Genomic DNA, 12,284 nt, shown 5'->3' with positions numbered 1-12,284 from the left:
TAACGTTGTTTTCATTTGCATAAGTACAGAACACAAACGAAAATTCTGTACTGTACAATACAATGATGTATGGCACGTCGTAAGTCCGAGCGATCAATAAACAGGTAAGTCGTTAAACGAGAAGTATCGGTATTTTGTTAAAAGCTGTGTAAACATTTGGCGCTATATAAATCTTGTAAAAAAATAATATAAACCTTTTATAATAATAATAATATAAACCCTGTATAATAATAATAATGATAAACACTGTATAATAATAATAATCATATAAACTCTGTACAATAATAATAATATAAACCCTGTACAATAATAATATAAACCCTGTATAATAATAATAATAATAATAATAATAATAATAATAATATTAATAATAATAATAATATAAACCCTGTATAATAATAATAATAATAATAATAATAATAATAATAATAATAATCATCATATAAACCCTGTATAATAATAATAATAATATAAACCCTGTATAATAATAATAATAATAATAATAATAATAATATTAATAATAATAATAATATAAACACTGTATAATAATAATAATAATCTGCTATTATGTTTTCAGTCAGCCTTGAGTGTGATTTCCTCTGTGCACGACTCTCATTTATCTGAGCCTTGTGTGGTCATCCATTCCTGTCTATAGGCAGCATGTTATCAGCAAAGATGAATAGAATAGAGCATGGAGATATCCAGCCAACCCGATCCCATAGAATGCAGAGTCCAGCCGGCTGAATGTGGTGGGAGTGATATTGTACGACAATTTCTACATTACATATAACAACCTCAAAACCTTGAAAAGCCCACAAGACCACTAATTTCCACAAAAATCTTTCTATAAGAAGATATGAGCATTTAGCCTATTTTATATATTATTTACCTGTAGAAGCCGCATTTGTGTAGATATTTAAAAGCTCTGAGACTGCCACTTGGTGCTGCCATCTTGGATGTGATAACAGCAGCCCCAGCAGACTCAGAGCTGTCACTCAGGTGACATTCTGTAGTATTTCCCCTTCACTCCTTCCCCAGCTGCTACACAAAATATTATGTAGGGACACAGGGGAGGGGCAGGGGAGCTGGGTCAGCACAGACAGTAATTGGACACTCATAGGAGAGGAGAGGGACAGTGCTAGGGAACTGACTCTCCTGGAGTTGTCATATTTTCTATCAAATTCAAAGTCTGGCAAAAGCATTTGACACAGTTCCCCATAAACATTTACTGTACAAAGTAAGGTCGGTTGGCATGGAGCATAGGGTGAGAACATGGAGAGAAGAAAGAAATGGCTGCACATCCCGAACTCCCGATTGCCTTTCATTGTTCACAAGGATAACATCAAATACACCAACAAATAGTCATGTCGACGCGTTTCACACATCTTGTGCCTAATCATTACAATGACTGAGACAACTGATGGAACTTAAATAGATGTTCTGGGGGCGGAGCTAATCAGTAATACAACACAGACTGACCAATCACCAGAGAGAGAGAGAGAGAGAAGAGAGGGGGGAGAGAGAGAAGAGGGGGGAGAGAGAGAAGAGGGGGGAGAGAGAGAAGAGGGGGGAGATAGAGAGAAGTGGGTGTGACGGGCTCCAATCGCCCGGATTTCATCATTTCTCACACATACGGGAAAATCCGCGGTTTTTGGTGGAAAATTACTTTAAACCCTCAAACAATTTTAGATTTTCTGAAAGCACAAGCCCTGGAAAATAAAATGGTATCAGTTGCAATTTTTTGCATTGCAAATATACTAAAATGAATTACAGGGATTGCAAACACAATACAATAACTATTTATGGAAAACTAGAAAAAAACGGGGCTGTGTCAAGTAAATAGATACCAAACATGTCAAGACTTAGAACTGAAATGGTGCAAAACCGACATTACCTAAAATGTTCTATAGATGAGACTTTCAGTCACCACTCTGTACTCGGCCCCTTCAGTGCTCACTGGAGTGCCAGGCTGTGGAGGGGGAGGAGACTCTCAGCAATGAGAGGAGGAGTCAGCAGCCAGTCCAGCCATTTGGGTGGATCCCAACATTAAAGTCGGGATCCTTCTACAGCGTGAACCATCTCTGTGACATAAGTTACTTCCCACAAGAGAAGAATCACCAAAAAACCTCCTTCCATACTTCTCCTTTATTATGTGATTCTGTTCTATCTCTATCTATCTATCTATCTATCTATCTATCTATCTATCTATCTATCTATCTATCTATCTATCTATCTATCTATCTATCTATCTATCTATCTATCTCCCCCTCTCCCCCCTCTCTTCTCTCTCTATCTCCCCCTCTCTTCTCTCTCCCCCTCTCTTCTCTCTCTCCCCCTCTCTTCTCTCTCTCCCCCTCTCTTTTCTCTATCTCCCCCTCTCTTTTCTCCTATCTCCCCCTCCTCTTTCTCTCTATCTCCCCCTCTCTTCTCTCTCCTCCCCCTCTCTTCTCTCTCCTCCCCCTCTCTTCTCTCTCTCCCCCTCTCTCTCTCTCTCCCCCTCTTCTCTCTCTCCCCCTCTCTCTCTCTATCTCTCCCTCTCTTCATTCTATCACCCCCTCTTCTCTCTCTCCCCCCTCTCTCTCTCTATCTCCCCCTCTCTTCTGTCTATCCCCCTCTCTTCTCTCCCCCCCCCTCTCTTCTCTATCTCCCACTCTCTACTATCTCTCCCCCTCTCTTCTCTCTCTCCACCCTCTTTTCCCTCTCCCCCTCTTTCTCTCTCTCCCCCTCTCTTCTCTCTCTCCCCCCCTCTCTTCTCTCTATCTCCCCCCTCTCTTCTGTCTCTCCCCCTCTCTTCTCTCTCCCCCCCTCTCTTCTCTATCTCCCACTCTCTTCTATCTCTCCCCTCTCTTCTCTCTCTCCACCCTCTTTCCCTCTCCCCTCTTTTCTCTCTCTCCCCCTCTCTCTTCCCTCTCCTCCTCTCTCTCTTCCCTCTCACCTCTCTCTCCCCCTCTCTCTTCCCTCTCTCTCCCTCTCTTCTCTCTCTCCCCCTCTCTCTCTCTCCCCCCTCTCTCCCCATCTCTTCTCTTTCTCTCGGTCCCCCTCTCTCCCCCTCTCTCTTCCCCCTCTCTCCACCCTCACTTCTCTCTCCCCCTCTCTCCCTCTCTCTCCCCTCTCTTCTCTCTCTCGCCCTCTCTTCTCTCTCTCCCCTCTCTTCTCTCTATCTCCCCCCTCTATTCTCTCTCTCCCCCCTCTCTCCCCATCTCTTCTCTTTCTCTTGGTCCCCCTCTCCTCTCTCTCTCCCCCTCTCACTTCCCTCTCTCTCTCTCCACCCTCTCTTCTCTCTCTCCCCCTCTCTTCTCTCTCTCTCCCCCTATCTCTTCCCTCTCTCCTCTCTCCCCCCTCTCTTCTCTCTATCTCCCCCTCTCTTCTCTCTATCTCCCTCTCTCTTCTCTCTCCCCCTCTCTTCTCTCTCTCCCCCCCTCTTTTCTCTCTCTCCCCCCTCTCCCCCTCTCTCCCTCCCCCTCTCTTCTCTCTCTCTCCCCCCTCTCTTCTCTCTCTCTCCCCCTCTCTCTTCCCTCTCTCCCCCCCACTCTTCTCTCCCCCCCCTCCCTCTCTCTGTCCCCCTCTCTTCTCTCTCCCCCCTCTTCTCTCTCTCCCCCCCCCTCTTTCTCTCCTCTTTCGCTATCTATCTTCCTATCTATCTATATATCTATCATTCATCTACATTGAATCTGTTTTTATAGTATAGTTTTTTACAGCCGTAATCCCTCCATATCCCCCCTCTTTTCTCTCTCCCCCCCTCTCTTCTCTCTCTCTCCCCCTCTCTTCTTTCTATCTCCCCCTCTTCTCTCTCTCCCCCTCTCTTCTCTCTCTCTCCCCCTCTCTTCTTTCTATCTCCCCCTCTTCTCTCTCTCCCCCTCTCTTCTCTCTACTCACCCTCTCTTCTCTCTCTCCCCCCTCTCTTCTTTCTCTCCCCCTCTCTTCTCTCTCTCCCTCCTCTCTTCTCTCTATCTCCCCCTCTCTTCTCTATCTCCCCCTCTCTTCTCTCTCTCCCCCTCTCTTCTCTCTATCTCCCCCCTCTCTTCTCTCTATCTCCCCCTCTCTTCTCTCTATCTCCCCCTCTCTTCTCTCTATCTCCCCCTCTCTCTCTCTCTCCCCCTCTCTTCTCTCTATCTCCCCCTCTCTTCTCTCTCTCCCCCTCTCTCTCTCTATCTCCCCCTCTCTTCTCTCTCTCCCCCTCTCTTCTCTCTATCTCCCCCTCTCTTCTCTCTCTCCCCCTCTCTTCTCTCTATCTCCCCCTCTCTTCTCTCTCTCCCCCTATCTTCTCTCTCTCTCCCCCTCTCTTCTCTCTATCTCACCCTCTCTTCTCTCTCTCCCCCTCTCTTCTCTCTCTCCCCCTCTCTTCTCTCTATCTCCCCCTCTCTTCTCTCTCTCCCCCTATCTTCTCTCTCTCTCCCCCTCTCTTCTCTCTATCTCACCCTCTCTTCTCTCTCTCCCCCTATCTTCTCTCTCTCTCCCCCTCTCTTCTCTCTATCTCACCCTCTCTTCTCTCTCTCCCCCTCTCTTCTCTCTCTCCCCCTCTCTTCTCTCTATCTCCCCCTCTCTTCTCTCTATCTCCCCCTCTCTTCTCTCTATCCCCCCCTCTCTTCTCTCTCTCCCCCTCTCTTCTCTCTATCTCCCCCTCTCTTCTCTCTCTCCCCCTCTCTTCTCTCTATCTCCCCCTCTCTTCTCTCTCTCCCCCTATCTTCTCTCTCTCTCTCTCCCCCTCTCTTCTCTCTATCTCCCCCTCTCTTCTCTCTCTCCCCCTATCTTCTCTCTATCTCCCCCCTCTCTTATTTCTAATTCCCCCTCTTCTCTCTCTCCCCCCTCTCTTCTCTCTATCCCCCCCCCCTCTCTTCTGTCTCTCCTCCTCTCTTCTTCTATCTCCCCCTCTTCTCTCTCCCCCCCCCCTCTCTTTCTCTCTCTCCCCCTCTCTTCTCTATCTCCCCCTCTTTCTTCCCTCTCTCCCCCTCTCTTCTCTCTCTCCCCCTCTCTTCTCTCTCTCTCTCTCTCCACCCTCTCTTCTCTCTCTCTCCCCCTCTCTCTTTCCTCTCTCCTCTCTCTTCTCTCTCTCCCCTTCTCTTCTCTCTATCTCCCCCTCTCTTCTATCTCTCCCCCTCTCTTCTCTCTCTCTCCCCCTCTCTTCTCTCTCTCCCCCCTCTCTTCTCTCTCTCCCCCCTCTCTTCTCTCTCTCCCCCCTCTTCTATCTCTCCCCCCTCTTCTATCTCTCCCCCCTCTTCTCTCTCTCCCCCTCTCTTCTCTCTCTCTTTCGCTATCTATCTTCCTATCTATCTATATATCTATCATTCATCTACATTGAATCTGTTTATATAGTTTAGTTTTTTACAGACGTAATCCCTCCATATCCCCAGTGAAGGGACCGGCCTCAGGTAATACACAAAGATTAACCAAATCCTCCTACATAAGTTGTACCTATTTACCTGCAGTCTTCTCTTCCGTTCAAAGTGCAGAATTTATACAGCTTGTCTGAGCTGTCAGAAAGCAGGGCTAACGTTAAATTCAGGAAGGAGAGCTCTGAGAGCTGATTGGAGGGAAGGGACACACCTCCTTTCACACAGCACACAGGAACAATCACAGGCTGTGTGCTGGAGCTCCCTCCCCTGTCACCATTTTTCTTTTGGTGTCAGGAAATCTTGTCAGAAGTGACTCATGCAGATGCAGACAGAAATGACACTTAGAGCTCTGGACTGAGACAAGTACACACTATAGAGGGATGTGCTTTGTTCATTATTCCACACACAGGCAGATTTTCATACAAAAGTCTTTTCAACATTTGACTTTCCAAGATGAAAACCTCATTCGCTGTTAGAAATCCGTTCATTCAAGAAAAGATTCTTCATTCTGCTCCTTCCTCTTCACTACAGTTGATAACGATCGATGATTTGACTCCACTAATGTTTAGGAAATCGAACAAACGTTCTGAAAATGAACATTTTGCACACATTCTACCTCTGTGCGGCCGGCTGTGCGATCTCATCTTCCTTCTCCCGATCACTCGATCAAAGTCCACCGACAATAAACATCGAGCGTCAGGAGATATTTACCTATCGGAGAGTTGAGCCGGGCGGATGGAATGTTACTGTATGGAGGTTCTTTGAAGGCCGCACTACCAGAGATGGCGGATCACCTGGGACAACGCCTCTATGGGAACACCATATCCGGGATGTCAAGGTGCTTTCTATATTCAGTTCTGTATACATGATATTACCAAAAGTATTGGGACGCCTGCCTTTATACACACATGACCTTTAATGACATCCCAGTCTTATTCCGGAGGGTTCAATATTGAGTTGGCTCCGCCCTTTGCAGCTATAACAGCTTCACCTCTTCTGGGAAGGCCGTCCACAAGGTTTAGGAGGGTGTCTATGGGAATGTTTGACCATTCTTCCAGAAGAGCATTTGTGAGGTCAGGCACTGATGTTGGATGAGAAGGCCTGGCTTACAGTCTCCACTCTAATTCATCCCAAAGGTGTTCTATGGGGTTAAGGTCAGGACTCTGTGCAGGCCAGTCAAGTTCCTCCACCCCAAACTCGCTCATCCATGTCTTTATGGACCTTGCTTTGTGCACTGGTGGGCAGTCATGTTGTAACTGGAAGGGGCCGTCCCCAAACTCCTCCCACAAAGCTGGGAGCATGAAATTGTCCAAAATGTCTTGGTATGCTGACGCCTTAAGATGGGACACAAGTCTCTTAGAGCCCTTTCACACTGGGGCGGGGGGCGGCGTTGGCGGTAAAACGCCGCTATTATTAGCGGCGTTTTACCGTCGGTATGCGGCCGCTAGCGGGGCGGTTTTACCCCCTGCTAGCGGCCGAGAAAGGGTTAAATACCACCGCAAAGCGCCTCTGCAGACGGCGGTATAGCCGCGCCGTCCCATTGATTTCAATGGGCAGGAGCGGTAAAGGAGCGGTATACACACCGCTCCTTCGCCGCTCCGAAGATGCTGCTGGCAGGACTTTTTTTACCGTCCTGCCAGTGCATCGCTCCAGTGTGAAAGCCCTCGGGGATCTCACACTAGATACACAGCAGCGGCACTTTCGGGTCGGTTTGCAGGCGCTATTATTAGCGCAATAGCGCCTGCAAACTGCCCCAGTGTGAAAGGGCTCTTAGATTGTAAGCTCTCAGGATCGGGGTCCTCTGATTCCTCCTGTATTGTATTGTAACTGTTCTGTCTGCCCTCATGTTGTAAAGTGCTGCGAAAATTGTTGGAGCTTTATAAATCCTTTATAATAATAATAATAATAATATAAATCATGAATAATAATAATAATATTAATGATAATGTGGCCAATAAACACCCGCCTGGGATTATAATATTTGCCTTTAATTTTACTTTCAGCAATTTTTGCCTAAAGAATTCAGTAAGTGAAATTTCCTTGGGATGGAAATCGGTGATTTTTGTCCATTTTGGTGAAATGAGTTTATTTCTGATGGAGATGAGATGATTGGAGGAGATGAGATTTGTGTATGGGGGAGACAGGAGACCCCCCACAATTCTTATCCTCTAATAACACTTCTTCTTCTTCTCTTCTTCTCCGGACACTCCCGGCTATTAGTAGAATGGACTGAGCGCAGTGATGAGCGAAGGATTCCCAGCACTGCGCACCTCTGACAGTCTCATATTTCACCTCCTCTCCAGGTGACAAATCTGCAGCCGCCGATACTCCGGTGACGTCACCCGGCGGTCACCTTTTTACCTGGACTCCGCCCCTTTCTAGGTGCCGCACCTGGGATGGCCCCGCCCAGCAGAGAGGAGAAGGAGAGGAGAGCGGAGGGGACGTCACATCACTCAGGACTGACAATGAAGAAGAGGGACAGCCTGGCTGTGCTCTGCCTCCTGCTACAGGTGAGTGCCGACCCCCCAATCTCCACCCTAGGGACACCTACCGGGACAGCACACTACAGCCCTAGGGACACCTACCGGGACAGCACAATACAGTCCTAGGGACACCTACCGGGACAGCACACTACAGCCCTAGGGACACCTACCGGGACAGCACAATACAGTCCTAGGGACACCTACCGGGACAGCACACTACAGCCCTAGGGACACCTACCGGGACAGCACAATACAGTCCTAGGGACACCTACCGGGACAGCACACTACAGTCCTAGGGACATCTACCGGGACAGCACAATAAAACCCTAGGGGCACCTACCGGGACAGCACAATACAATCCTAGGGACAGCTACCGGGACTCTTAGTTACAGTCCTATGGCCACCTGTATACTGCCCTGTCAGCTGCTACCCCTCTCTATATTACCCCCTGCTCTATGGACACCTACTGTTCTCTATATAGGTAACCTACCAATAACTGTCTTTGGATAGTTTAGGTCAGGTTATATATGACATCGTTTTGGTAAAAGTAAAGTTGATTTGTATGGTAAGCTTTAGCTACTGCCCTATGGACACCTACCCTCCTCTATTATTATCCCCTGCCCTATGGACACCTACCCTCCTCTATTATTATCTCCTGCCCTATGGACACCTACCCTTCTTTATATTATCCCCTGCTTTATGGACACCTGGCATACTGTGTGGACACCTAATGTAACTAGGATCACTTACCACACTCTATAGACACTCAGCACATGGACAGCTTATTGGAACTTCATAGACACTTACCTATCATACAGTAATTCTTCTCATTCTCTGACCCAGTGTAAGTCCTTCCTTCTCCCACACACTGATATTCTGATGGCTGTTAGTGATCCCATCCGGATATAGAGACTCTTTGTGTTCCAGGAAGTTATTTTGAAATGTAGATTTATATCTTATTGGGGAAAAAAACAATATATATATATTTTTATTTTTTTATTTTTGTATTAAACATGAACCCTGATTTGTAGGCGGAGGTTTAAGTGTAAAAACATCTGAGAATTCCTCATTTCTGCCAGATATTTATATTAGGGAGTATATACCGTATACCAGTATGGTAGTGATAGTAGTACCAGTCATCTGATTGGTAGATTGGCTCCCGGTGTCTCCATGGTGGGAAGTATCAAGTTGTATGGGATGATTCTTCCAGATGGTGGACAATCTCAGGAATAGGCCCGTTGGGTGAGAAGTCATAGAAACCAATCAGATGTTCCAGATTCATTTTCAGTTCTTCTGTGTAATATGTAATATATCTGTACATACATAGGGTGAGACACAGACATTTGGAAATTCCCTAATTCTCTCTGTTTCAGTCTTTGTCAGTAAATTGGTGCGGTTGGGGGGTTCCAGGTCGCTCCTCAACCCTTCAGAAGTGAAAGTGAATGTTCTTCATGGTCTGGAGCCTTCTAGTGAGGAGTGAGGTGTCCTTGCAAAAATCAATGTACATTTTCCAATCTTTAAAGCTTTCATTATCATTGGTCCAGACAGGCAATTAGCATTTTCAGATGGTGAACTCTCTCATAGGGCTCCATTCACACCTGAGATGAGCTCCTTTGGTTGTTTTGTGGGTGATTGTACAGGCAGTTCTGCGCACAATTTGTTTTTTTTTTTCTTTTTAGCCAATAAAAAGCTAGTTATTAGAGAAGAAAACATGCAAAAATCGCACCCATTTCAGGTGTTCTCATTGGCTCTTTAGCCAGACTTGTCTGACCTGGGACTGAGCTGAACTCAATAAAATGTTCTGACAAGAATGAGTCAGAACCTGATTTATTAATAGACACGGCTCTGACTCATTCACCTGTGTGTAAGTTTCAGCTTGAGCTATTGAGTCCTGTAAACAAGCTTTTGTCAACAGAGGTGTAGAGAGACAGAAGAAAGCCTCGTACACACGATGAGAATATTGGAAAAATGATCGCTCATTTATTTTTTACATGTTATGCCCCATACACAATGTCTGATTTTCCGATGGAAAATGTGTGATAGGACCTTGTTGTTGGAAATTCCGACCGTGTGTAGGCTCCATCACACATTTTCCATCGGATTTTCCGACACACAAAGTTTGAAAGCAGGATATAAAATTTTCCGACAACAAAATCCGTTGTCGGAAATTCCGATCGTGTGTACACAAATCCAACGCACAAAGTGCCACGCATGCTCAGAATAAATAAAGAGATGAAAGCTATTGGCCACTGCCCCATTTATAGTCCCGACGTACGCGTTTTACGTCACCGCATTTAGAATGATTGGATTTTCCGACAACTTTGTGTGACCGTGTGTATGCAAGACAAGTTTGAGCCAACATCCGTCGGAAAAAATCCTAGGATTTTGTTGTCGGAATGTCCGAACAAAGTCCGACCGTGTGTACGGGGCATTAGTCTCATATTGAAAATGAAAAGGTTACCAAAACACAAAAATTCTCTTAGGACAGAATACAACTTCGGAATGTGATGTAATGTATGCTTTCATTTCTGAGCATGCGCAGTCTTGCTTTTCCTATTTTTTGAGGAATACTGTACTGATTAGACAAAAATCGTTCGTTCTGGTATCATAAGAGAATTTTTTTTTGTTTGTCCCTTTGGATAATTTCACAAGAACTGTGGTGATCGTCTCTCAGAAGCTGTGTACTAATGATCAGATTATCGGACGATTGCCTCAACAGCGTTTTTTTTCCTTCGATTCTCTGATCGTGTTTACGAGGCATTAGGAGTCTAAAGCTAGCCACACACAGCTTGTATTGTGTCCGATTCCTGCTGAATCAACCAAAATTCTGCTGTGGATGGCCCTGTTGGATACACTCCAGATGTCTCTTTAGATACCCTCCATGTCCATCTAATGATGAAAGTTCTCTTCTGTAGACCAACCAATGTTTTCTCTTTCCCTGCGGCAGATTACGGGAGGATTGGCAGACTGGGACATTTGTCGCTATGATTTTTCTGATAAGGAATACCATTTCTCGGTGCCCCGATCTCTGGACCCCGGCACGGTGGTGGGAAAAGGTAAGAGTACCGCTCATGGTTTCACTTTGGTTTGATCATAATCCAGATGGAGTGGTGGGAAGCTCCTGTGACACAGATAATTCCAGGGTGGTTATCCTTCTATCTTTTGTTATCTTGTTGGAAGGCCTAGAGGGCTATCAGGAGGATGGCTGACTGGGTGGGCTCTATAACCTCTTCAGGTGGATGGTTTACATTCTTGAAGATTTGTTTACTTTGTCCTTTGAATGTGAATGTTATCAGTGAAGGAGAGGCTCCTATTCACAAAGAAGTGGCCATACAGGATTCAAAGGCCGGGGGCTTCCAGTAATAGTGAATATTCATGACGGTCGTTAAAGGAGGACTTCACAGAGGAAGGAGTATAAAGTGTAAAGCTGGATATAGACCAGTAGAATCTCGTTCATCATTTTTCATTTCGGTCTAAAAACATTCGTTCATTTTCCTAATAGTGGGATCAAATCAGTATTTGTTTTTGACCTCAGTGATGAGAAAATTCGAAGAACCAGTTTGGAATTTTTTTTGAACAAATGAATTTTTAACAGTTTATGTGATTTCTGTTCGCGAAAGTCCAAAATTGAATGTTAAAAGCAAATGGAATTTTGAAGTACTTTGGAGACAACATTCGTCAAGTCATTGAATGTACTGAGAATTTTAATATGAATGTGTACAAATGTTCTTTTCAAAATCTCGCATCTGGCCAGTTTAAATGTATGTAATACCAGGATGTTCAGGTTTGGTGCCGAGGAGGAATGATGAGGAGGGAAAGGGTGGCAGATACAATGCCAACCACTGGAAGAACCATTAAGCTTTCTACTAATAGTTGTCCTCCTAGTATGAACACCATTGTTCAGATAATACACAATGCAAAGTGCCGGGTAATATCGACACAATGTTTCCAGCCTTATGAAAAGGCATCTTGAAAATTATATTATGTACCATTGTTTGTCATAGGATGGCAAAGCATAGTTCTTATGAGGAAACGCCTAAAAAATGTAACTTCTACCAATTGCTTTCCATTTCTATTTCTGGAAATATCGACCTGTTGACAAGGATCGTTTCACTAAATATGTGCCCTAATCCCAATCAATTTCGCCATCCTGTGTTTTATAAGACTTTAATAACGTCTGTGGGAAGCCCTCTTCTCAGAAAGGGTCTGGCTGTCTTTGGGCCATAAACCTGGGAAGACCCCATGCCGGTAGACATTGGGTTGGGCGCTTGGCCTTGTGTTGGTCCCACCTGACCCCAGGGACAAGGCGTTTGTTTGTTGCTCGCTTGGTTCTTAGTTTCTATTATCCACATTTTGAGAAAGAAGCATTTTTCTAATTGCACTTTACTATAATACGCCAGAGCTGCCGGGCAATTCCACATAATTATATCAATAAAAATGCTGAGTGCAGCTCTAAAAGACCTTTCCA

The 12,284-nt window shown here is 45.4% G+C and overlaps 1 protein-coding gene across 1 annotated transcript in view; it reads left to right on the top strand.

The window, feature by feature from the left end:
• Positions 1-7,694: 7,694 nt before the first annotated feature.
• Positions 7,695-12,284, top strand: part of LOC141112870 (cadherin-1-like) — a 69,998-nt gene continuing 65,408 nt past the window's right edge. The window contains exons 1-2 of the mRNA XM_073605974.1: positions 7,695-7,843; positions 10,764-10,872. Coding sequence (XP_073462075.1) covers positions 7,730-7,843; positions 10,764-10,872 — 223 coding nt within the window. The 5' untranslated portion in view covers positions 7,695-7,729. The remainder of the gene's footprint in view (positions 7,844-10,763; positions 10,873-12,284) is intronic.

This window comes from Aquarana catesbeiana, linkage group LG11 (assembly GCF_042186555.1).
Source record: "Aquarana catesbeiana isolate 2022-GZ linkage group LG11, ASM4218655v1, whole genome shotgun sequence".
Classification (NCBI taxonomy): Eukaryota; Metazoa; Chordata; class Amphibia; order Anura; family Ranidae; genus Aquarana; species Aquarana catesbeiana.
This window is presented reverse-complemented; position numbering and strand designations above follow the sequence as displayed.